The following is a 27,663-nucleotide window of genomic DNA, read 5'->3' on the forward strand; positions in this document are numbered from 1 at the left end:
AACAACAGAAAATTACTGCTAATTTCTTCTTCTTTTTTTGCTAGGAAATTAGTTTATTTTTTATTTTTTTTCCATTTATTTTTATTAGTTGGAGGCTAATTACTTTACAGTATTGTAGTGGTTTTTGCCATACATTGACATGAATCAGCCATGGATTTACATGTATTCCCCATCCCAATACACCTATTAACATCAATAAGATTAACAAGGCTGAATCCAAGACAAAATATCAATCTAGTCTGTATCATTGGAAACAAAAGGAAACCCAAGAAAGGAATTTTAATGTATTAGTAAAATACAGAATTTTTTGGTGCTGTTCTCTTATGAAGGGAATCACAACCAAAAATCAGAAACAGCTTTTGAAAATAAGTATGATTGTCAAGCTTTTCTAAAGCAATTAGGAAATTGTCACTCCCTTGGAATATTTCTACCTTAAAAGTAGTAAGGCCTTACATGTAATTTCCTTAAGGAAAGCAAGCACATTAAAATGCCAAAAATAAAAATCTGTATTTTATTCTATGTATAAAAATAAATATTTCACTAAAGGAATGGGGGGAAAATGAAGCACATTTAAATAATTTCATTGCACTGGAAGTTGCCAATTCGTCTGTGAGTAGTTTCACTGCAGATGAAAAGAAATCAAAATACAGGACAGATGTTGAACAAACCACATTTAAATTCTGTCACACACCAGCATTTTTAAAATGATTTTGGCTCATCTATGAAATAAGGTGCATTTTGCTTGATTTTGAAAAGGGGAAACATCAGGAAATATTTAAAGGCCAATTGCTGCCAATTAACTTTGATCAGTAAAAGTTCTATTTGAATCTTTCAGATTCTTCTCCTGTCTGAAATAACATACATTTATAAAATCTAGCAAAACAACAACCTGATGATTAATGCCTCTTGGCAGCCCTACCACAAGCTTGCTTAATAGCAGGATTTAAATAAACAACTATCACTATCAAGAAGAGAGTGAAAACAGGCTATTTTCTCATAGTGTAGACATGAAAATCAATATTCTTTATTCTGAAAAATGCTTCCAACCAAGATCAGCATGTTCATCACTACCTGTAACACATTTTACTAGCCACTGTACAAAAATTTCCTCCCAAACTATAAAGGACAAATAAAACCATCAGCAGTTTGACATAAGGAAACCTGGCAACCCCAAGTAGAGGCTTGACTAAACTGTTATATAACCAGCTGGACCAGCCTGACAGAAAAGCACCTGACTCAATATGATAAGAGTCTGACATGGATAACACATAACATACGCAAGGATCACTAAAGGTAACACATCTCAACAGTGATTATTAACTGAGAAATCTGTACTTCTGATAATCAGCACAGTTTAAAGATTCTTGCCACCAACTGTTAATCCATGTCAATGGTTCCACAGAATCAAACTTTGAAATACAACAACCAAAGTAAAGCAAAACAAATTCCACAAAGGCAAAACACATTACCATATAATCAATAATTATGTTACCTCACCACTCCAATTATATGTTCAAAAAATAATATTCCACTGTTATTTCAGGACCAATCACCCGTTTCCAAACATGCAACATGAAGAGGATATAGAAGAATCATAACTTACTTCTAAATCATTAAAAAATAGATGTGTGTCGGCCAAGTTGAAAATCATTTCTTCCATCCGCAGTCCAAGGGAAACTGAAGTAGGTGGATCCTGAAAGAAGAATTTCACAGGTCAAGACCATATCTACATCAGAGTACAGGAGATAAGGGGTCTCATCTAGAGGGACTTTACATCAGGATAGGCCACAAGACCTGGGCTCCAGTCTTTGTCAGATTATGTGGTTTATTCTGTATTTGGACTTCAGTAACTTATTTCATTTGAAAAGTACCTCTAATGTTGTTGGTACTTTGCCTAACAAAGAAAATAACTTGCTGTTTATAATAATACAAAAAATATAAACTCCAGGGTTACTCAGACATATATAGTGGAGGAAATTCACCTTCACACATCTGTTTCAGAAGCAAGGAAATCAGTGACTCAGGAAGACATGTTTTCTATGTTCCACTATAACTCATATTTACTACTGTGGGCAAGAATCCCTTGGAAGAAATGGAGGAGCCCTCACAATCAACAAAAGACTCTGAAATGCAGTTCTTGGGTGCAATCTCAAAAACGACTGAATGATCTCTGTTCATTTCCAAGGCAAACCATTCAATATCACAGTAATCCAAGTCTATGCCCCAACCAGTAATGCTGAAGGAGCTGAAGTTGAACGGTTCTATGAAGACCTATAAGACCTTCCAGAACTAACACTCAAAAAAGATGTCCTCTTCATTATAGGGGACTGGAATGCAAAAGTGGGAAGTCAAGAGATACCTGGAGTAACAGGCAAATTTGGCCTTGGAATACAAAATGAACCAGGGCAAAGGCTAACAGAGTTTTGCCAAGAGAACACGCTGGTCATAGCAAACACCCTCTTCCAACAGCACAAGAGAACACTCCACACATGGACATCACCGGATGGTCAATACTGAAACCAGATTGATTACATGCTTTGCAGCCAAAGATGAAGAAGCTCTATGCAGTCAGCAAAAACAAGACCGGGAGATGACTGTGGCTCAGATCATGAACTCCTTATTACCAAATTCAGACTTAAATTGAAGAAAGTAGGGAAAACCACTAGACCATTCAAGTATGACCTAAATCAAATCCCTTATGACTATACAGTGGAAGTAACAAATAGATTCAAGGGATTAGATCTGAAGACAGATAGATCTGAAGACAGAGTGCCTGGAGAAGTATGGACGGAGGTTCACGACATTGTACAGGAGGCAGTGATCAAGACCATCCCCAAGAAAAAGAAATGCAAAAAAGGCAAAATGGCTGTCTGTGGAGGCCTTACAAATAGCTGAGAAAAGAAGAGAAGTGAAAGGCAAAGGAGAAAAGGAAAGATATACCTATATGAATGTGGAGTTTCAAAGACTAGCAAGGAGAGATAAAAACCTTTCCTCAGTGATCAATGAAAGAAATAGAGGGAAACAATAGAATAGGAAAGACTAGAGATCTCTTCAAGAAAATTAGAGATGCCAAGGGAACATTTCATGCAAAGATGGGCTCAATAAAGGACAGAAATGGTATGGACCCAATAGAAGCAGAAGATATTAAGAAGAGGTGGCAAGAATACACAGAAGAACTATACAAAAAAGATCTTCATGACCTAGATAATCACGATGGTGTGCTCACTCACCTAGAGCCAGACATCCTGGAATGTGAAGTCAAGTGGGCCTTAGGAAGCATCACTATGAACAAAACTAGTGGAGGTGATGGAATTCCAGTTGAACTATGTCAGATCCTAAAAGATGACGCGGTGAAAGTGCTGCACTCAATATGCCAGCAAATTTGGAAAACTCAGCAGTGGCCATAGGACTGGAAAAGGGCAGTGTTCATTCCAATCCCAAAGAAAGGCAGTGTCAAAGAATGTTCAAACTACCGCACAATTGCATTCATCTCACACGCAAGCAAAGCAATGCTCAAATTTCTCCAAGCCAGGCTTCAACAGTACATGAACCATGAACTTCCAGATGTACAAGCTAAATTTAGAAAAGGCAGAAGAACCAGAGATCAAATTGCCAACATAGGTTGGATCATCAAGAAAGCAAGAGAGTTCCAGAAAAACATCTATTTCTGATTTATTGACTGTGCCAAAGCCTTTGACTGTGTGCATCACAATAAACTGTGGAAAATTCTTCAAGACATGGGAATACCAGACCACCTGACCTGCCTCCTGAGAAATCTGTATGCAGGTCAGGAAGCAACAGAACTGGACATGGAACAACAGACTGGTTCCAAAATGGGAAATGAGTATGTCAAGGCTGTATACTGTCACCCTGCTTATTTAACTTATATGCAGAGTACATCATGAGAAAAGCTAGGCTGGATGAAACACAAGCTGGAATCAAGAATGCTGGGAGAAGTATCAATAACCTCAGATACGCAGATGACACCTTATGGCAGAAAGTGAAGAACTAAAGAGCCTCTTGATGAAAGTGAAAGAGGGGAGTGAAAAAGTTGGCTTAAAGCTCAACATTCAGAAAACTAAGATCATGGCATCTGGTCCCATCACTTCATGGCAAATAAGTGGGGAAATAGAGGAAACAGTAAGAGACTTTATCTGGGGGGGCTCCAAAATCATTGCAGATGGTGACTGAAATTAAAAGACGCTTGCTCCTTGGAAGAAAAGCTATGGCCAACCTAGACAGCATATTAAAAAGCAGACATTATTTTGTCAACAAAGGTCCATCTAGTCAAAGCTATGGTTTTTCCAGTAGTCATGTATGGACTATACATGACTGTATAGTGAGAGTTGGACTATAAAGAAAGCTGAGCGCTTAAGAATTGATGCTTTTGAACTGTGGTGTTGGAGAAGATTCTTTAGAGTCCCTCGGACTGCAAGGAGATCCCACCAATCCATCCTAAAGGAGATCAGTCCTGAATATTCATTGGAAGGACCAACGCTGAAGCTGAAACTGCAATACTTTGGCCACCTAATGAGAAGAAATGACTCCTTGAGGAAGACCCTGATGCTGTGAAAGACTGAAGACAGGAGGAGAAGGGGACAACAGAGGATGAGATGGTTGGATGGCATCACCGACTCAATGGGCATGAGTTTGAGCAAGTTCCGGGAACTGGTGATAGACAGGGAAGCTTGGCGTGCTGCAGTCCATGAGGTCGCAAAGAGTGAGACACAACTGAGGGACTGAACTTAACTGATAACCCATAATCCTGGGCTTCCCAGGTGGTGCAGTTGGTAAAGAATCCACCTGCCAATGCAGGAGATGCAAGGGACACGGGTTTGATCCCTGGGTCAGGAAGATCTCCTGCAATAGAAAATGGCAACCCACTCCAGTATTCTTGCATGGAGAATTCCATGGACAGAGGAAGCTGGTGGGCTACAGTCCATGGGGATGCAAAGAGTCAGACACGACTGAGCACCCACAATCAACAATATAATCCATAAAGTGTCTAAAACCACTGTCATAACTACCAGAAAATAGATACAATAAAGATAAATTTCAGGACAGTAAATAGCAATTTTACTCCAGATGGTAACTACTATTATTTTTTATTTATTCAGCCTGCCTCCCAATTTTGAGTACACTCAAAATAGGAAGTGATGGCCACTCTGACCAGCTGGCACCATGCCAACTCAGAAGGTTGATCTTGACATTCTTGTGACACTATTTAGTCATCAAACAGCCAGTACCACACACACAGGGGAGCACCAGAATCCTCAACAGTGGCTTCTACTCAACACGTCAAGCCTTTGACACTAGTGATAGATGGTTTGTGTCACACAATCTATATCCTGATGACATGTGCCGGCACTGAGATGGGGAGTTTGGAGGTATTTAATGTTGTTACTATGTTTAAAATGCATCTCACCCACGAAGCAACAATGTTCACAGTGAATATCCTGCCTGTGTGTGTGTGAGTCACTTAGTCATGTCCGACTCTTTGCAACCCCATGGGATGTAGCCCGCCAGGCTCCTCCATCCATGTGATTTTTCCAGGCAAGAATACTGGAGTGGGTTACCATTTCCTTCTCCAGGGGATCTTCCTGACCCAGGGATCAAACCTGGGTCTTCTGCACTACCGGCAGACTCTTTATCATTGGAGGTACCAGGAAAGACTGCATAGTTAGTGAAAAACAAATAAAAAATTCTGGAAAGTATCAAGGATATAATGTGAGTTTCTCAAGTTTTTATTGGCATTCTAACTGCAATACCAACTTTTACCTTTATGGCATTTAAAAATTTTCCAAAGAACAATAATTTCTGATCTACTACTTTATAGTCACAGCAAACCTTTGGATGTACAAGTATCATTTAATGAGAGAAATTATGACTAGAGAAATTACACCTTCATGTCGCCCATTCATCTGGCTGGGGTGTACTATGTGTATCAACCAACTCTGAGTCTTAGAGTAGAGAACAAAAAACCCAGAGAAAGTAATAATCTTGCTTCCTAATACTGTCCAACATAAACCTTGCCCATTTTCTCTATTGTCTTCTACACACACTGTCTTCATTTTAAAGCTCAAAACTTGCCGGTGTTTTACCCCCTACCCTGCAAGAATCTGAAGTGCATCAACAACCTGAAGCCCCATCTTCTCATGGGCTTTGAGATATAACAACAAGTGGTGGAAGAAGAGCCTAGACCCAGGGGCCAGGCCCTACCCTTGTTCTTCTACTTTGGTGTCTTTAGCTCACTAAGCCTCAGTTTTCTTATCTAATAAATCAGATGGCTAGATAGCAAATACGGGATAAAATATTTTATCCCACAGAATAAAAAAAACACCCTCCATCTTTTAATTTGACACAATCATAGGGGCTTCCCAAGCAGCTCAGTGGTAAAAGAATCCACCTGCAATGCAGGAACTACAGGAGTTGTAGGTTTATCCCTGGGCTGGGAAGATCCGCTGGAGGAGGGCATAGCAACCCACTCCAGTATTCTTGCCTGGAGAATCCCATGGACAGAGGAGTCTAGCGGGTTACAGTCCATAGGGTCGTCAAAAGTTGGACATGACTGAAACAACTTAGGATGCATATATGTTTATACACGTGGGAGAAAGGAGGGGCCTGGGACTCACTGGGTACAGCCATGGGCCAATCACCTGTGGCCAGGGAGGCAGAGTTAACCCCATCCCTGCAGGACCCATCCCACTAGCTCTGCACGCTCTACCTTTGCAGGAGTCCCAGAGAAGGACAAGACGCGGCCTGGGGAAAGACAGCAGGATGGTACTGCTAGCCTCAATCCCCCTTCCCCTACAGGCCCTCTCTGCCAGCTGACTGGCAGTGGAAAGGAGGCAGAAAATACATCATTGCCAAAAATCTGGGGTGAGATTGGCAAAAGGGCAAAGCAAATACCCAAAGGTTTTTGTAAGAGGGCATACAGGAAAGAAAAATACATAGGCCAGCAAAGTGTCCAAGAGTTGTGTGTGGAGGGACAAATAACAACACTTCCCTCAAATTTCCTGTGCAATCAGATGAACCTATTTGTGAGGCAGGAATACGGACACAGATATAGAGAACAGATATGTGTACATGGGGGGAGGGGAAGGTGGGGTGAATTAAGAGAGTAAGATCGACATATATACACCATTAAGTGTAAAATAGATAGCTAGTGGGAAGCTGCTCTCTGGTGCAGGGAGCTCAGCTCAGGGCTCTGGGATGACCTAGAGGGGTGGCACAGGGGTGGGAAGGAGGCTCACGAGGGAGGGGATATATGGATACAGCTAGCTGATTCACTTTGTTGCTAACACAACATTGTAAAGCAATTATCCTCCAGTTAAAAAAAGAAAGAAAAAGAAAAAAAAAAAAAAAAGAAAGAAAAACATTTCCTGTGCAACGATTTAACCTTGATCAATCTTCCCCATGAGCTACCACCTAAAATCTATGAAATTTCATAGGCTGTAGAAGAATTAAAAACAGTTTACCAGTGAGTAAAGAAAAACCCTTATTGAATCTTGGTTTTATAGGAAAATTGCTCACTCATAAGAATTCCAAGTAGCAATAAGTGTGCTAGAAAAAACAAATGCTCAAATACAGCCCAGAGCAGAATGGACCAGCAGGAAAAGTTCAAACAGTTGTTTCTGAAACAAAACACCTGACTCAGGTGTGTCCTCCCTCTCCTTGAGGCCAATAAAAATACACTGACTTATCTCATAACCACGTCAATGAATCTTTTTATGTGGCCAGGCGGAAGAGACACATGGCAATTATTTAATTGGCAATTCTAGAATTTATGTGCCACGGTAGCATTAGTTCTGAAAAATGATTATTTCTCCTTGATATGGTTGCTTATTTATACCACCATCAAAAGAATTACTCTATTGTTTGTGAATATATAGCATACTCTAACTTTTCTTCATAAATTACAGTAATGACCTGCGAGTCAGAATACTAATAAATTTTAAAGGCTCATTGAGTCTTGTGGTCAAATACAACACAGATGTTGGCCTTATTTACCTCTTAATGCTTTTCTCTTCTGTTATTAGCTGTCATTCCTTAAGTTTTCATACCTGCCACTCCACCATACTATTAGGAAACATTACTACACCTAAAGAAGAGTCTGATGATGAACTGGAATGGAGGAATTTTAGAATAGGAAAGGGATTGAGTCAAAAGCAGTATTCCTCAAATACTTTAAAACAATCAATAGGGGGGAAAATCATTATATACTATGATCTAGTAACATCTCTCTCTGTCTCTCACACACACACACACACACACACACACACACACACACACACAGCTGAAATGCGTGCTTGGCAAAATGAGACTTTCCATACTGTGTGGAACATATTCTGCCATTTTCCATTTTATCGCCCGTTAATGTGTCGAAGTCTATAGTTTGAAAAGCAGAATTCTAGAGCACATGTACTTTTGATTTCAGAGATAGGAAAACTTATTTGCAACTGTGTTATGATTTGCTTGTGATGCTGGGAAAGACTGAGGGCAGGAGGAGAAGAGGGTGACAGATGATGAGATGGTTGGATGGCATCACCCACTCGATGGACATGAGTTTGAGCAAACTCCACAAGACAGTGAAGGACAGGGGAGCCTGGCGCACTGAAGTTCATGGGGCCAAAGGGTTGGACGTGAGTGAGCAACAACAACAGCGCTGTGAGGGTGCAAAGTAGTCCCACCCCAAGTGTTCTACCTGCTGGGAGAGCAGACAGATAACCATGGTCACAGACTTATTCCACATTCCAGCAACTGGAGTTCTCATATCAAGATTAGATTCCATCTTCCTATTATAATAAGCTTTTAGTATTTTCACATTTTCCCAACATGCCTGATAGAAGTCAAATGTCACAAAAGCTAACATTGAACAGTTAATAAATGAGTCGCAGCTTGATGGCTTATTCTGGCATACTTAGAGGAAGAAAGGGAAAAAAAACACATTTTTTAAGACCCAAACTGCGACATTAAAATCACCATGTCTTTGGCTAAATCTTACTTTTCTTGTGCTTTGCAGTAACAAATTCCAGAGATGCATTATGAAAGAGTGGTTTTCAAAACACCATTTTTGCTCTATCACTTTTGAAAAATTATTTAGAACCTTGCTTCCACTTCAAAGAAATATTTCATTTTAAGTAAATGAAACACTTGTTGCCAAATGTTCCCATTCTTCTCTGAATTTGACTCCTCAGTGGTATTTGCCACTCCCGTCTAATTTCTCTTAACATTTCTCCTTCTCTGATGTCTGTAATATCATGAATTATTTCTCTGAGCATCTTCCTACAATCAGATTATCCATTCCCTATCCCTTAAGTGATGTCGGTTCCTAGGACTGTTTTCATCTGTTCCTCATTCTATTTACACTGCCTATAGAACCCACATACTCACACCTTCAATCACCACCCCCATTCCCCTCTATTAAATCTTAGATCTCATTTGTAGCCCATATATCAATCACCTATTGGTCATTGATACTTGATGTACCATGCTGTTGTTCAATCACTAAGTCATTTCTGACTCTTTGAGACCCCATGAACAGCAGCATGACATGCTTCTCTGCCCAGCACTATCTCCCTGAGTTTGCTCAAACTCATGCCCATTGAGTCAGTGATGCCATCCAACCATCTAGTCCTCTGTTGACCCTCTTGTTGTCTTCTCCTCTTGCCCTCAATCTTTCCCAGCATCAGAGTCTTTTCCAATGAGTTGGCTCTTCGCATCAGGGGGCCAAAGTATTGGAGCTTCAGCATCAGCCCTTCCAATATACCCTAGAGTACTTGAAACTCAATGGGCTGCAATCTGGACTCATCATATTCCCCACACTAAATGAATCACAACCTCCTGCTGCTTGGACCTAGAATTCATACCTTCCTTATATTCACCACCATTTTCTTTTTCCCCAGGCCCATGTCTCTTTATAACTATCTGTAGTGGCCTCTCTCATTGGACCAGTCTTCTCGGGTTATCAGTATAAAGACATCAAGGTCTCTGTTCAACCCCCATGCCCACATCCTGCATCCTTGCACAGGGCTTCTCCCACTGACCCTTCATCAGTCCACAGTTTTCCTCCCTGACTTTTCTCAGACAGGCTTGTCAGCTTCTGGGTACCACAGCTGTATGTGCTCTTATCTGTGGCAGAGTCATACCCCTGTATCTTTCTCCTCCATCCTTGGGACCATGTATAGTGCCTGCCCAGGGCTTTCCCAAAGTTCGGTGGAGAAGTAAATGAATGACAGCAATAAACAGCAAGTATTTAAAATAATTCTAAGAAAAATTATTAAACGTTATCTTTAGTTAGTGTCCAGCATCAGTATAAAAAAAAAAATCCTAGGTACTTAGCTTAGGAGGAAAAATGGGTGTTGACTCCCAAAATCATTCTATCTATCTAAATACTATTAAACATATTCATTCATAATTTGTACCCGATTAAAGAGCAGCTCATTTTTAGAAACAGCTGCTTACAAAGCCTTTCTTATCTATGTGATGCACTAAATAAGACTAGCCTAAGACCAGCATACAATTATTTATATTTTAAACTCATCAGTGGTATGTGTTAATACATCTTATGAAATATTTTCTCATATGCTCTGCAACTTAGTTTCCTAGTAAAAACTGAATAGTTCAGTGAAGAGGCTCAAATAGAGAAAATATAATCAAATGTTTTATCATTTTTGTTTAATGAAGAAACATTGTAAACTTACTATAGTTCTTATGCTCAGGAAATTCTACTAGCTGTTCCTTGCCAAATCAAGACGAACAGTATCCAGCACCACACACATACACACACAAACACACACAGAGGAATGAAATGTAACCCTGATCTTAAATTATTTTGATATGATATTCAATTTCAAAGCAACTTGAATGATAAATATAAAAAGAAGATGGGGTATAGATATACAATGGGATTCTAGAAAGAAAGAAAGTGGAAGTTGCTCAATCATGTCCAGCTCTTTGCGACCCCACGGACTGTAGCCCGCCAGGCTCCTCTGTCTATGGAATTCTGCAGGCAATAATACTGGAGTGGGTTTCTATTTCCTTCTCCAGGGGACCTTCCCAACCCAGGGATTGAACCCAGGCTTCCTGCACTGCAGGCAGATTCTTTACCACCTGAGCCACCAGGGAAGACTCAGCCATAAAAGGTATGAAATAAAGCCATTTGCAGCAACATGGATGAGCCCAGAGACTCTCATACTAAGTGAAGTAAGACAGAGAAAGAAAAATACCATGTGATATCACTTATATGCGGATTCTAAAAAATGATACAAATTAACTTATTTACAAAACAGAAATACAGACTCAGACATAGGAAATGTATGGTTACCAAAGGGGAAAGGAGGGTGAGAGGGAGGGATAAATCAGGAGTTTGGGATTAACAGATTCACACCAGTACATATAAAACAGATGAATAGCAAGGACCTACTCTATAGCACAGGGAACTATAGTCTATATCTTCTAATAACCTATAATGGAAAATAATCTGAAAAAGAATATATGTGAATATTTATATATACATATATATATATGAATCACTTTGCTATACACCAGAAACTAATATAACATTGCAAATCAACTACACTTCAGTTTTTTTTAAATGGCAAATGTCTGCTTAAAGTCATGAAAATAAGGTGAAGGAACTCACTGCAAGGCTAGGCTACTCAAGGTTGCTTTGTTTAAGTCGAAGATGGTTATGTCTACTGAAGAGAAAGCATTATTATACAGAAAAGTTAGGTCCAAGTCTAAAGCAATTCTTTTGCTCTCATCCTCTATCCAGTGAATCCCACAGCCTCAAGGTCTTTTTTCTCCTGTTTCTAGAACACAGAACTGCCCACAGAGACAAAAGTTACTATCATCTTGTATCCAAATCATCAGCATCATCCCTGGCCATTGTCATTCTTTTATTCTCTTCCTTGATTTTTTTCAGCCTGATCACTGCCATTTACACTAGATCTTCATGGGATGAAAATGCTTTGAAGAGAAGAAACTCTAGACAAAATCAGTGCATAGAAATGCTGAAATACCACTAAATTCACCTTTTAGGGAGATTCATGTGTCAGTCTAGAATTAACACGTTGACAGTATATACGCTACTGATACTATGCATAAAATAGATAGCTAATAAGAACCTAATGCATACCTCAGAGAAGGCTACCCAATGCTCTGTAGTGGCCTAAATGGGAAGAAAATCCAGAAAAGGGGCTATATGTATATGTTATGTATATGTAATGTATATGCATATGTAATGTATATGTATGTGTATGCATATGTATATGTAATGTATATGCATATGTATATGTGTTATGTACATGTATATGTTATGTATATGTAAAGTGATTCACTTTTCTGCACAGCAGAAACACAGCATTATAAAGCAACTACCCTCCAATAGAAATTGATTAAAAAAACATAATGTGAATTAAATGAAAGAAAAGGCTGTTTATAAGTATATGTGAATATTAGAACACTGGAAGACTAGGATATGGGCTCTCATCGACTTGTTTTGTCTTACAGATGAGCTAGGGCGTTTGATAAGCGCTTCCCTGGCGGCTCAAGGATAAGGGATCCACGGGCTAATGCAGGATACATAAGAGATGCAGGTTTGATTCCTGGGTCGAGAAGATCCCTTGGAGAAGGAAATGACAACCCACTCCAGTATTCTTGTCTGGAAAATCTCATGGACAGAAAAGCCTGGCAGGCTAGAGTCCATGGGGTTGCAAAGAGTCAGATATAACTTAGCCACTAGACAACAACAATGTATGACTTAAGAGACTAAACAACAACAAAGGGCATTTGATAAGCTTCAAGCATCATTAAAAATGCACTTTTCAGTAAGCACAATCCACAGCAACTCAGAAATTTGATTTTGCCAAGACTCCACCACCAGACAAAGACACTGTTGTGACTGTAGGACTGTGTCACTGTTTCTAAATTTCCATCTAGCAATTCTCTTAGGATGATGAGGAATGAAACTCCTTTCATCAGAGCTTATGAGGATGCCATCCAGTTCATCTCTTGACTGAACTAGGTCTAACACTAGGCCACACATGAGGCATTGGCAGGAGTACATTTTTGCTACATGTCAAAGAAATGGAAGGAGTTTCTTCTAAGATAATTGAGTTCACAACCTGCAGGCATAAAGGGTAGAAGGACACCAGAAGTGTACATTCTCATGGTGGTCACACCATGCCCTTTGCAGTCATAGCATCTAGACTGAAACTCTCACTTTACCATTTACTAGCTCTGTGGTGGGCAGTTCAGTTACTTAACCCCTGGACTTCAGGTCCCAGATCAGCAAAATAGGAATACAACAGGTTTGCTTGAGGTTTTAAATTGATGATATGTTTAAAGTTCTGAACATAGTACCTAGCAAGTATTAAGCTGCTGCTACTACTACAGGGTGGTGGTGGTAGTATACCACCTATATATAGGTATATATATAGTAGTATATATATAGTATATAGGTAGTATATAGTAGTATATAGGTAGTATATATAGTAGTATATAGGTAGTATACCACCTATATATATATATATATATATAAAATATGTATATACTACAATAATAACTGCAGATCAGTCCAAACATGGGACACCATGTCCCTACTACAGAAAGGTACATGAACATTCTGTGTTCAGACTGGATGTGCATGCTTTTTAAAAATAAGGTCACCCCTAAATTCCTCATGCCAATATTTTTGAGGTGATTGCGTTTTTAAGAGACCAATCATTGGTAAAGCTGATTTGTGTAGAGGTTAAACTGGGAACGTGCAGTGTGACCGCTCCCAGGAGCAGTGCCACTGGTTCTCCCAAAAGATGCTAACCAAGCTTCTTATCACTAAGAGCAATGATTCCAATTCTAGGAAACCAGCAGAGGTGTTGTCCCATACTCTGAAGATCTAGGAATGGAGGGGAAGGCACTGTCATTCATATAGGATCCAAGCACTACACCAATTCCATAGAAATCCAAAAATGCTCTTTAAGAAAAAAGCAATTACCTGCACAGCCAAGCAGTGTGATCTCCGTGGGTGGGTCACCTATACCTATTAGCTTATACCCTTTAATCATTAAAGGGTTAGATTTGTGGACAGGAACTTAAGCAAAGCCCAAATCCATTGTTTACAGTCCAAATGACTTGGCAGAACAGGTCATGGCAAAATCTTGATAAGCCCAAGCTTATCAACAAATAGCTGGTAGTGACAAAGGGCAATAAACCGTAATTACTGAGGTACATTCCAAATGTAATACCTTCAATGTAGAGTCCCTGAAAATTTTCAGGGTTCACAAAATGACTTTAGCATTTGAGGAATACATAATTCAAAGAGGCCTTGTTTGTGGTAGGGTCAAAGAATAAATCTGTGGGAGTACTTTAAGAATATCAACATCATATAAAATTATCTGCTACTATAACAGGAAAGAAAAGTAGGGTCCTTCTAGTATTAGTTGTTCAAAAAATAGCAACTCTGATTGGAGTCATGTGACTGATGACCAGGGAAAGGTATTCCACTCCTCAGCTCCCATGTAAGCACAGCATCCTTTCCCTAATGTAAATAGTTGGTTACTCCCAAGTTAAGATTACCATATATATGCATTATACATGAAAGTGAAAGTCACTCAGTCATGTCTGACTCTTTGTGACCTCATGGAACTAGTCAGTCCATGGAATTCTCCAGGCCAGAATACTGGAGTGGGTAGCCATTCCCTTCTCCAGGGCATCTTCTGAACCCAGAGATTGAACCCCACTCTCTTGTACTGCAGGCAGATTCTTTACCATCTGAGCCACCAGGGAAGCCCATGGTGGCCACCATATATATTGTAGATAAACCTCTGCTAGACACTTACACAGAAAATGCCCAAGGCTAGATTTAAGCTTCAAGGAGCAGAATTGGATTTACCTTTAAAGTTAGCCACCTAGGCACACCTACAGATTAATCATTAATTAATTAATTAATTAATCATATTAGTTCACTGGCTCAGAGCTGTAGCTGGTAAACTGAAATTCACCATGCTGTTGAAAAGATAAGGAATGTGGCACCTACATGAGCCACTAAGGATACCTATCTGTCTCCAAGAGGTGACCAGGAAGCCTTAACAAGGATCTGCACTAATACTGGAGAGATATTGAAGGAAAGAAGACACTTGAGAAAATCTCCAAATTCAGAAAGCGGTTTAGGTTCATCTCAAAACTGCCTCAAATCAACCCTGAATATTCATTGGAAGGACTGAAGCTGAAGCTTCAATACTTTGGCCACTTGAGGCGAAGAGCCATCACTGGAAAAGACCGTGACGCTGGGAAAGGTTGAGAGCAAAAGGAGAAGGGAGCAGCAGAGGATGAGATGGTTAAATAGCATCAATGACTCAACAGACATGAATTTGAGCAAACTCCTGAAGATAGTGAAGGACAGGGAAGCCTGGCATGCTGCAGGCTTCATGGGGTCACAAACAGTTGGACATTGCTTAGTGACTGAACAACAACAACAATACCTCACCAAAAGTAGCTATGGGCTAGTTATGTATAAAAAACACTCTTACTCTTTTTATTTCTTATATGGGTCCACACATACTTGGTTCTGCTGAGTTAATGAATTTATGGTTTAAAAACCCCTCAAACTGGAGTTTTCTCCTTCCCAATCAACTGGGTCAGGGATTTACAGGATAATTGAGAACATTCTACAATGGCTTGTTAAATGAGACTGTTCAATCAGAATGTGGAAGTTTAAAAAAACAGAGCAACCAGACATTACACATCTCTTATTGAAAGATTTACCCCACCCATGAAATCTTGTCCAAAACAAACAAACCAACCATCAAATCTAAATCTAATTCAGCTTCTGGATCTAGCTACTGATGTGTAGGAAATACAGAGAACAGAAGACTATGTGATAAAGGGACACAATGGAGATGCAATCAAGAAAACCCACTGTCAGGAATGCTACGAGAGCTGTCTGATTATTTTAACAGATATACCAGAGGTTAAAAAAAAATAGATTAAGTGAAAATGTACTAATAAAATACATATTAAAAGACATACAATAAACTATCAAAAAAAAAAAAAAAACCATTGGGAAAAACACTTTATAAACTAGGAACAGGAGATAGAAGGAAACTATCTCAATACTATAAAGGCCACATATGAAAAGCCCACAAGCAACAACATAGTGTTTAAAGTCAAAATGCTTTTCCTCTATGCACAGGAACAAGTCAAGGATGTCATTTCTATTTGACATAGTACTGCAAGTCCTAGACAGTAAAATTAGGTAAGAAATAAAAAACATCCAAATAGGAAAAGAAGAGGTAAAATTATCTTTATTCACGGATAACATGATCTTATACAGAGAAAATGCCAAAGAGTTTCTAAAAACTGTTAGAACTAATAAATGAATTCAGCACAGTTACAGGATAAAAAATCAGCACACAAAAATCAGCTGCATTTTTATATATCAACAATGAACAATCCATAAAGGAAATTAAGAAAATTTCACTTAAAATACCATTAAAAGGAATAAAACACTTAGAAATAAATGTAACAAAGTAGTCAAAAGACTTGTATACTGAAAACTATAAAATGTTGCTGAAAGAAATCAAAGAAGATACAATTAAAAGGAAAAACAATTCATCCTCACAGATGGAAGACTTAATATTAAGATATCAACACTACCTAATGTGACTTACAGATTTAATACAATCTCTATCAAATTTTTGTGTGTGTGTTAGTCATTCAGCCATGTCCAACTCTTCGTGACCCCATGGAGATATACATATATAGCCCACCAGGCTCCTCTGTCCATGGAATTCTCCAGGCAAGAATACTGGAGTGGGTTGCCAATCCATTCTCCAGGGGATCTTCCCAACCCAGGGATCGAACCTGGGTCTCCCACATTGCAGGCAGATTCTTTACCATCTGAGAGAATATTTTCAGTAGATCAAATTTTTAAGGGGATTTTTAATGGTATTTTTTCTTTTTTGCAAAACCAGAAAAATCCATCCTAAAATTCATATGCAATCTCAAAGGATTCCAAATAGCCAAAACAATCTTGAAAAATAAGAACAAAGTTGGATGTCATACTTCTTAATTTCAAAACTTAATCATAAAGCCACAGCAGTCACAACAGGATGGCATGTAGAGAGGTAGATGGACGGAGAGACTGTCATACAGCCTGAAGTGAGTCAGAAAGAGAACAATGTCATATATCAATACATAGATGTACAGTCTAGAAAAATGGCATAGATGATCTTATTTGCAAAACAGAAAGAGAGACACAGATGTAGAGAACAAACATGGATACCAAGGGAGAAAGGAGAAGGATGGGAAGCGTTGGGAGATTGGGATTACCATACATATATAAATATATACACACACACATATCACATATACATACACACACACACACACTTGATACTACGTATGAAATAGATGACTAATGAGAACATACTATATATAGCACAGGGAACTCTACTCAATGCTTTGTGGTAACCTAAATGGGAAGGAATTCAAAAGAGAGGGTATATATGTATATGTGTAGCTAATTCACTTTGCTCAACAGCAGAAACTAACAACACTGCAAACCAACTATACTCCACTGTAAATTAACTGAAAAAAGTCATTTATAAAGACTGGCATAACGACAGACACAGGGACTACTGGCATGCAACAGAGCTCAGAACCAAATTCCCACACATATGGTCAAATGACTTTCAAACAGAGCGCCAAGATTATTCAATGAGGAAAAGATAGCCTTTTCAACAAATAATGTTGTGAAAACTGGATATCCACAACAAAAGAATAAAGTTGGATCCTTACCTTACACCATATACAAAAATGAATTCAACATGGATCAAACACCTAAACATAAGAGGGTAACTATAAAACTCTTTGAGAAAAACACTTTCGACACTGAATCTGACAAGTGACTTCTTGGCTATGACGTGAAATGCACAGGCAACAAAAGGAAAAATAGATAAATGTGACTACATCTAAGAACTTCCGTGCATCAAAGGATCCAATTAACACAATGAAAAGGTAACCTATGGAATAGTAGAAAATATTTAAACCCATATCTGATAGGAGGTTAATATCCAGAATATACAAAGAACACCTACAACACAGCCATTAAAAAAAAACCAACAACCAGTTAAAAAATGGGCAAAGAACTTAATAGCAATCCTGGTGGTTCAGCTGGTAAAGAATCTGCCTGCAATGAAGAGGCCTGGGTTCGATCCCTGGGTTGGGAAGATTCCCTGGAGAAGGGAATGGCTACCCACTCCAGTATTTTTACCTGGAGAATTCCATGAACAGAGGAGCCTGGCAGGCCCCAGTCCAGAGGATCGCAGAGTCGGACAGAACTGAGGGACTTTAACTTTCAAAGATATACAAATGATCAGCAAGCACATGAAAAGACGCTCAACATCACTAATCATTCAGTTCAGTTAAGTCGCTCAGTCGTGTCCGACTCTTTGCGACCCCATGAATCGCAGCACACCAGGCCTCCCTGTCCATCACCAACTCCCGGAGTTTACTCAAACTCATGTCCATCGAGTCGATGATGCCATCCAGCCATCTCATCCTCTGTTGTCCCCTTCTCCTCCTGCCCCCAATCCCTCCCACCATCAGGTTCTTTTCCAATGAGTCAACTCTTCACATGAGGTGGCCAAAGTATTGGAGTTTAGGGAAATGCAAATCAAAATCACAATGAGATACCACCTCACACTCACTAGGATGGCTACTATAAAAGAACTGAACAATAACAAGTGTTGATAAAAATATAGAGAAATTGGAACCCTTGTGCACTGTTGGCACAGCTTCTATGGAAAACTGTATGGTAATTACTCAAAAAATTAGGCATAGGATGACTATGTGATCCAGCCATTCTACTTCTGAAAGTCAAAGTGAAAGTTGTTCAGTTGTGTCCGACTCTTTGTGACCCCATGGACTGTACAGTCCATGGAATTCTCCAGGCCAGAATACTGGAATGGGTAGCCTTTCCCTTCCCCAGGGGATCTTCCCAACCCTGGGATTGAACCCAGGTCTCCTGCATTGCAGGCGGATTCTTTACCAGTTGAGCCACAAGGGAAGTCTAATTCTACTTCTGGTACCCAAAATAACTAGCAGCAGGGTCTCCAAGAGATATTTATACAGCCACTTTCATAGCAGCCTTATTTACAATTGCTAAAAGGTAGAAATAGCCCAAGTGTCCATGGACAGATGAATAGATGAAATGAGGCATTCCCATACAATGGAGTATTATTCAGTTCAGTTGCTCAGTCATGTCCAACTCTGCGACCGCATGGACTGCAGAATGCCAGGCTTCCCTGTCCTTCACCATCTCTCAGACCTTGCTCAAATTCATGTCCATTCAGTTGGTGATGCCACTCAACCATCTCGTCCTCTGTCGTCCCCTTCTCCTCCTGCCTTCTATCTTTCCCAGCATCAGGGGCTTTTCCAATGAGTGGGCTCTTCACGTCAGGGAGCCAAAGTATTGGAGCTTCAGCTTCAGCAGCAGTCTTTCCAATGAATATGCAGGGTTGATTTCCTTTAGGATTGACTGGCTGGATCTCCTTGCAGTCCAAGGGAGTCTCAAGAGTCTTCTCCAGCACCACAGTTTGAAAACATCAATTCTTAGGCGTTCAGCCTTCTTTATGGTCCAACTCTTACATCCCTACATGACTACTGGAAAAACCATAGCTTTGATTATACAGACCTTTGTCAGCAATGTCTCTGGGTTTTTAATATGCTGTCTAGGTTTGTCATAGCTTTTTTTCCAAGGAGCAAGCGTCTTTTAATTTCATGGCTGCAGTCACTATCTGCAGTGAGTATGAAGCCCACAAAAATAAAATCTGTCACTGTTTCCATTGTTTCCCCACCTATTTGCCATGAAGTGATGAGACCGGATGCCATAATATTCGTTTTCTGAATGCTAAGTTTTAAGCCAGCTTTTTCACTCTCCTCTTTCAACCTTCTTCACCAAGAGGCTCTTTAGTTCCTCTTCAGTTTCAAAAATGAAAGGAATGCTGACACATGCAGAAAACACGAATAAACCTCGAAGACATTATGCTAAGTGAAGTAAGCCACTTACGAAAAGACTAATACTGTGTGATTTTACTCATATGCGGTAGTCAGGAGAGTCAAAATCAGATACCCATACTAAGTGCAGTAAGTGAGACAAGGACAAATGTATGATACTGCTTACACGTAGAACCTACAAAACGAAACAAATCAACTTATTTACAAAACAGAAATAAATAGACTCACAGACATAGAAAACAAACTTACAGTGACCAAAGGGGAAGGGGAGGAGAAAATTAGGAGCATGGGATTAACAAATACACACCACTATGCATAAAATAAACAGTAAGGATTTATTGTTTAGCACAGGGAATTAGATTCAGTATCTTATAATAATCTACGATAGAAAAGAATCTGAAAAAAAATCTATGTACACACACACATATATAACTGTACATCTGAAACTAACACAATATTGTAAATCAACTATAGTTCAATAAAAATAAAGAGTAATCAATATTATAGAGACATAAAGTAAAATGGTGGTTGCCAGGTGCTGGAGGGAGGGGAAAATGGGGAGTTATTTAACCATATAGACTTTCAGTTTTACAAGATCAAAAGAATTCTGAAGATTGGCTGCACAATAATGTGGATCTGGTTAATACTACTGAACTGTATACTTATGAACTGTTAAGAAGGTAGTTTGTTTTACTATAACTTAAAATCAAAATAGAATTGGAGAACTGTAGCTGTTGCTTAGACATTTAATATTAAGAAACTATTAATTTTGCTAGACAGCTAATGTCCTGAGCTCTAGCTACCATTTCTATTCTAAAAATTCTTTTAATGGAGTCTTAAATATATATTGAAATACAGACAAATGAAATAATACAATCTTTATTTGAAAAATAATCTTCCAGCAGACCCAGGCAGGGAGGGATGTGGTAAGGACACAGATGCAACAAGATTAACTAGGATTTGATAATTGTTAAAGTTGGCAGAGGTTACACTGGGTTTCATTATATCAATACTATGTCATCTATTTTTGTAGATATTTAGAATTGTCTATACTGAATTTTTAAAAAATAGGCAAAAATATTCACTGAGACAAGATTGGTTGTCTTCTGGTGGTAAAACTATAGATTAAAAACCATTTTGAAAATGTAAAGCACACTCAAACTATACTTTTAACGTGACCTTTTTCTTTTTTTAAGTCAAAGTTCCAAAAGCCTTGCAGAGTTCTCAGCATATCCTCTTTTATTGAAAAGAAGATGCTTGGGCATGCTTGTTCATCTGTATTTAGACTTAAAGAGATTTGGAGTATACATAGGATGTGTGTCTGACACTGCTTTGTCTGTATTAACGCTACTAATTTTTGTCAAAGGAGATGATGGCCTTTTCCAGGAAGCCAGAGAAACTTCTATTTAATACATTTATAATTGAAGCCAGAGGAGCAGTATGGTCACACTGCAACACTGATTGGCTGCAAAGGAGAATTCCCGGTGTAATTTAAGAATAGCAGTAACCCTAGAAGCATCTCATTTAGGACCTCTGGCATTTAGATTCTGGTTGTGTAGCTCCTGATCCTTTTTTCTGGCTCACGATACTAGTGTTATCATTTTACATCCTATTATTGGCCTTTTCTTACTAGTTAAGTGACTGTAGTTACCAGAGAACACTTGTCATGAGTAATACAGAATACTTGTTTCCTTCCTAAGATTGTTATTTCTTTAGATATTCTGTGGCTTCCCTCCTTGTGGGTTTAGTGGTTTTGGTTTAGATCAGCCCATGAAGGACTGCTACTGAAGATTCATTCATTTCCTACTATCTCCTTTATTAATCTAAAAGCTCCCTGAAGCCAGGGATTCTGGCTAGACACCTATTACACCACTATGTTGTATTCAAGAAATTATTAAGGATGGACTGTACTTTTTCAACTTTTTATTTTGTATTGGGGTATAGCCGATTAAAGGACGCTTACTCCTTGGAAGGAAAGTTATGACCAACCTAGACAGCATATTAAAAAGCAGAGACATTACTTTGCCAACAAAGATCCGTCTAGTCAAGCTATGGCTTTGCCAGTGGTCATGTATGGATGTGAAAGTTGGACTGTGAAGAAAGCTGAGCGCTGAAAAATTGATGCTTTTGAACCGTGGTGTTGGAGAAGACTCTTGAGAGTCCCTTGGACTGCAAGGAGATCCAACCAGTCCATCCTAAAGGAGATCAGTCCTGGGTGTTCATTGGAAGGACTGATGCTGAAGCTGAAACTCCAATACTTTGGCCACCTCATGCAAAGAGTTGACTCACTGGAAAAGACCCTGATGCTGGGAGGGATTGGGGGCAGGAGGAGAAGGGGACGACAGAGGATGCGATGGCTGGATGGCATCACCAACTCGATGGACATGAGTTTGAGTAAACTCCGGGAGTTGGTGATGGACAGGGAGGCCTGGCGTGCTGCGATTCATGGGGTTACAAAGAGTCGGACATGATTTAGTGACTGAACTGAACTGAACTGATAGCCGATTAACAATGTTGTGACAGTTTCAGGTGAACTGAAGGGACTCAGTGAAGGGACTCAGCCACACATATACATGTATCCATTCTCCCCCAAACCCCCATCTCATCCAGGCTGCCACATAACACTGAGCAGAGTTCCCTGTGCTATACAGTAGATCTTTGTTGGTTATCCATTTTAAATACAGCAGTGTGTACCTGTTCATCCTAAACTTCCTAACTATCTGCTCCCCCTGGCAATCCCCTAAGTTTGTTTTCTAAGGAGGGACATTTTTAATGACTCATTGGTATCAAGCCAGGAGACAAATGGTGACTCAGGCAGAAGAGGCATGCATGGCCAAGTGCGTATCTTGGGTACTACAGCCCATATAATATGAATTGTTTTGAATGTGCAACTAGGGAATGGTGACATTTGGTGGTACAATTTTCTGAAATACTTCATGGATGTTTTCAGTGATCATTACCCACAACAAAACTACTATAGGCCAGAAGACTAAGGTACTGGGTATCATCTACTACTTCTGTTTTGCTAACTTCTTTGGATGGACTCTTAAATTTTGGTTAGTCCTAACATGGAGACCCCAAGGCATTATCATGGAATCCAGATCTGGGGGGAAGAGCAGTAGAGAGTACTTTCTAACATGACTTTTGTTTTATTTCAGTGATCAAGCTGAAGTTCATGCTGCTCAGATTATTTTGTTGGCCATTTATGTTGAGAAATATCATAGTTACATCTGCATTGCTAATTCCAGTATTTGAACATGATATTTGATCTTACCTATCTGTGAAATTGCTTTGAATGGTGGTATGCACTCACTCATAATTCTCATTTCATGGCTTCAACGGCAATATAATCTATTTTTAATGGCCAACATGACCGCCCCCTGTACCTACCCACCCTCCCTGCCACTGCTTTCGCCAAACTGAGACTGATTCAAAAATGCTTTTCTTAATTCATTTTCATTTACTTTCTCAAAATTCTATTTTCAGCTCAGAGTATTCATGGTCCTTTGAGCCTCAAAATAGTTTAAGGAAAACCTATTTATCTTTTCTTGGGTTTTTAGAACAGGATTCAGCACGTTTTTGAGTATAAAGGAATGTCCTTCCTCTAGAAAACTTAAAGCTAACCATTCATCTAGCCATAAAAATATCCCTTCCTTTTATGTAACTATTTTGAAAGCTATATCCCAAGGTTTTTACTTTTGGTTTAATGCTCCAATTTCTCACTTCCACCGTATAACCATAAGGGATCTGATTTAGGTCATATTTGAATGGTCTAGTGGTTTTCCCTACTTTCTTCAATTTAAGTCTGAATTTGGCAACAAGGAGTTCATGATCTGAGCCACAGTCATCTCCCAGTCTTGTTTTTGCTGACTGTATAGAGCATCTCCTCTTTGGCTGCAAAGAATATAATCAATATAGTTTCAGTATTGACTATCCGGTGATGTCCATGGGTAGAGTGTACTCTTGTGTTGTTGGAAGAGGGTGTTTGCTATGACCAGTGCATTATCTTGGCAAAACTCTATTAGCCTTTGCCCTTGTTCATTTTGTACTCCAAGGCCAAATTTGCCTGTTACTCTAGGTATTTCTTGACTACCTACTTTTTCATTCCAGCCCCCTATAATGAAAAGGACATCTTTTTGGGGGTGTTAATTCTAGACTCTGAAGAATCGATGCTTTTGAACTGTGGTGTTGGAGAAGACTCTTGAGAGTCCCCTGGACTGCAAGGAGATCCAACCAGTTCATCCTAAAGGAAATCAGTCCTGAATATTCACTGGAAGGACTGATGCTGAAGCTGCAACTCCAATACTTTGGCCACCTGATGTGAAGAACTGACTCATTGGAAAAGACCCTGATGCTGGGAAAGAATGAAGGCAGGAGGAGAAGGGGACGACAGAGGATGAGATGGTTGGATGGCATCACCGACGTGATGGACATGAGTTTGAGTAAGCTCCGGGAGTTTGTGATGGACAGGGAGGCCTGGTATGCTACAGTCCATGGGGTCACAAAGAGTCGGACACGACTGAGCAACTGAACTGAACTGAAGTCACCTTAAGTTTTACCGTTAAAACAATTAAAAATGGCACCAAATGTTAATAAAAGTTTCTGTTTATTGCTTATATATACCATATATAATTATGTCATTCTAAATATATATTATTGTGTGCTCAGTCACTTCGTTGTTCTGACTCTTAGCGACCCCGTGGACTGTAGCCCACCAGGCTCCTCTGTCCATGGGATTTTCAGGCAGAATACTGGAGTGGGTTGCCATTTCCTCCACCAGGGATCTTCCTGACCCAGGCATCGAACCTGTGTCTCCGAATTGGCAGGCAGATTCTTTACTGCTTGAGCTACCACCACTAGACTAGATATATGGGCAATGTATTAAAAGAAATAATTGTTCATATTGTTAATATAACTCCAGTTCCTATATCCACACCTTTGCACATTTTGCCCTTTCATTCTTTTTCTTTAACCATATTTTTCTAAACTTAAAAGCAAAAAAAAAAACAACACAGTGAAATAAATCAGGCAAAAGTATAGGCAATATACACTTATCCTATTTAAATTCTTTAAGTTGAGACTTCTAAGAAATATTTTAATACCTAAATTGTTGTTCTACTTTTAGATACCTGAAGCATTCCAAGTTAGGAACTGGGTTCTACAAAGCACCAATGATGCCAGGGGTTTATTTCACTGAAAGTAAAAAATTAGTTTTGCTTTTTAATTTTTACCTATTACTATTTTCAATTTCCAAGTACATTTTAAACACATGATAAATGTCCTTCACGTCGCTCCTATTGAATAGGTACCCCATGATGTCTATGTGATCTGATCCATACGGACTCCTGGCAATTGCTGTTCTATTTTGGATCAAAAAGTAGAATCTGTCATGTTTTTACACCATTATTTAAAGAATTTATCTTAGGTTAAAAGATGGTTCAGCTATTTCAGAAAGTCTGACTAGTACCCTGGGATATGGTACTTATATTTTAAATTTGTGGAATAAAAGGTAAGGTTCCTAAAAATTCTATTTGCCCTGACCCTGTGTGGGCAGTTAAGCCTCCAGTGGTGAACAATTATCAGGGCTGATGTGGCCCAGTGAGGTGTGATGGGAAGCTTGTGAGCAGGTTTATGAGCATTTGTGGGTCAACGTGAAAATCTTGTAAAGTCTACTCAAAGCAACAACAATATTGGCCAGTCTCAATCCAAGGAAAGAAAAAAAAAAACAAGCCATTCTGGACCCCTTAAGCAGCTCCTTATTTTGAATGCTAGTATTACAGCCAGGAACAGGCCCTGCATGCCATTGAAAATATATTCTCTTCATTCAGGATCTTTTGTTTTGGAGAAAAAGAAGCTGAAAAACAGGAATGGGCAGGCACTCTTGAGTCCAGGGGTGGCTTATTTTCAAGGCCCCATGCTGGTTGCTCACAAGGGAAGGATTAAAGATAAGATGAGAAAATTAACTCCTTTACAGGAGAGAAGAAAAAAAAAAAAGCTAAAATGTTATTTCTTTCAAATATATTTCTAAAAGTGTTATGTAAATAATCTGTACAGACCATGAGACCCAAAGATTTCATTTTTTTCTCTAATCTGTCTAAAGTTATCAAATACCACCAAAGGAATATTAACTTTTACAATTTTCTATAGCCCTATCATGTCAAGTTTTAGGAGCTGGGTATAGTTCTGATGCCAATTAAGAAATAATCTGGATTACCAGGAGAGAATGTACACACATGAGAAATAAATCATAGCTGAATTACTGGATAAATGACTTAAAAAAGTAAAAAAAAAAAAAAAAAAAACCACAACTTACGGTGGGGCTAATCAGGTTATTTTTATTGATCAGATATGTGACACTCAACTGCTCTAATTTTCTCCTTATTTAAGAGACTCTCTTACAACATCATGAAAATAATACCCAAGTAGAGAATAAGAGTAAGAACGTCACCACTCCAAAGATTAATTGTGCTTGTGGAAAAAACCCAATGAATCCCAAACATGAGACAGCTGCCAAGATGTGGTACAGAGAGGGAAGAACGAGAATAAAGCCAGGACAGATCTGGCCAAGTCAGGGCTCACACAATGCTGGCAAAAAGCCTACACAGCTAAATCCAATCAAAAGACCTATCTAGATTTCACTTGTAACCTCTCCTATCTCTCTCTCCTTCCTAGTGTTACAGCCATTCTCTTAGACCTTGATTATTTCCTACCAGGAGGACTGCAATAATCTTCTCTGCTATCAGATCAATCTTACAAATTGTACACGTCCATCATGTCACTCTACTGTTTCAATACTGTTCATGGCATCCCCATGTCTACAGCACAAAACCTCAATGTTTACAACTTTCTGTTTCCAAGTTTTTTTCTAAATATGTAGGCATGAGGGATTTTATCAGCCAAACACGGTGTTGGCCACAAGATCATGGACACATTCTCAAGCATCAGTTTTAATGTCTTGACCTTGAAGGGGCAGATGCAGGGGAAGTGAGATTACTTTTCCAAATTTTTATTAGGTGTATGTCCTTTTTTCAGGCAATGAGCCCATCAGAAGATAGATGAAATTCCTAATGTTGTCAGTTAACAGATGAGCTTCTTTGGGGCAATCATTTAATTTTCTGAGACACAGCTTCTTCATTAGAAAGAAAAGAAGGGACTTACTGGATGTTTAGTAACTGTGAGATGGCAGTATAGGTTGTAAAAGCTGAACAAAGGTGCAGTATTTTTATTGCCATTTCAGAACATTTTCTGTTACTCATCTTCTGCAAAAACGATCCTTTATATATCCTTAACAGATATCCAGCTACTTTGCCACTCATTTCCCTAAATAGTTATGCTCAGCTACCCTCTCTTCATGTCTGCTACCTAGAACAATAAAGTATTCACTATTTCCCACTCCCTCTTCTGAACTCCTCAAGGTAAGCAATAACAGCTCTTATTTAGAAAGTGCCTGTGAGTATTTTTCTAGGTGCTTTATACTATTTTCCCAAAAGCCCCAGGATTGCTCCCATTTTACAGACGGGAAGATTAAGACAGAACAAGTGAGACTGGATTATCTTCAAGGGGCTATTCCAAAGGCCGTAGAGCAAGGGAGGTCCAAAGCTGGTGATGGCAGACCAGTGTGGTGGTTGGAAAACTGTGATGATT

At 39.2% G+C, this 27,663-nt stretch overlaps 1 protein-coding gene across 1 annotated transcript in view; it reads right to left on the reverse strand.

The window, feature by feature from the left end:
• Nucleotides 1–27,663, reverse strand: part of EYA1 (EYA transcriptional coactivator and phosphatase 1) — a 174,749-nt gene that overhangs the window by 45,323 nt on the left and 101,763 nt on the right. Inside the window, exon 11 of the mRNA XM_061122834.1 lies at nucleotides 1,604–1,693. Within this exon, the coding sequence (XP_060978817.1) occupies nucleotides 1,604–1,693 (90 nt within the window). The remainder of the gene's footprint in view (nucleotides 1–1,603; nucleotides 1,694–27,663) is intronic.

The sequence above is a fragment of the Dama dama genome, chromosome 21, assembly GCF_033118175.1.
Source record: "Dama dama isolate Ldn47 chromosome 21, ASM3311817v1, whole genome shotgun sequence".
Taxonomy (NCBI): Eukaryota; Metazoa; Chordata; class Mammalia; order Artiodactyla; family Cervidae; genus Dama; species Dama dama.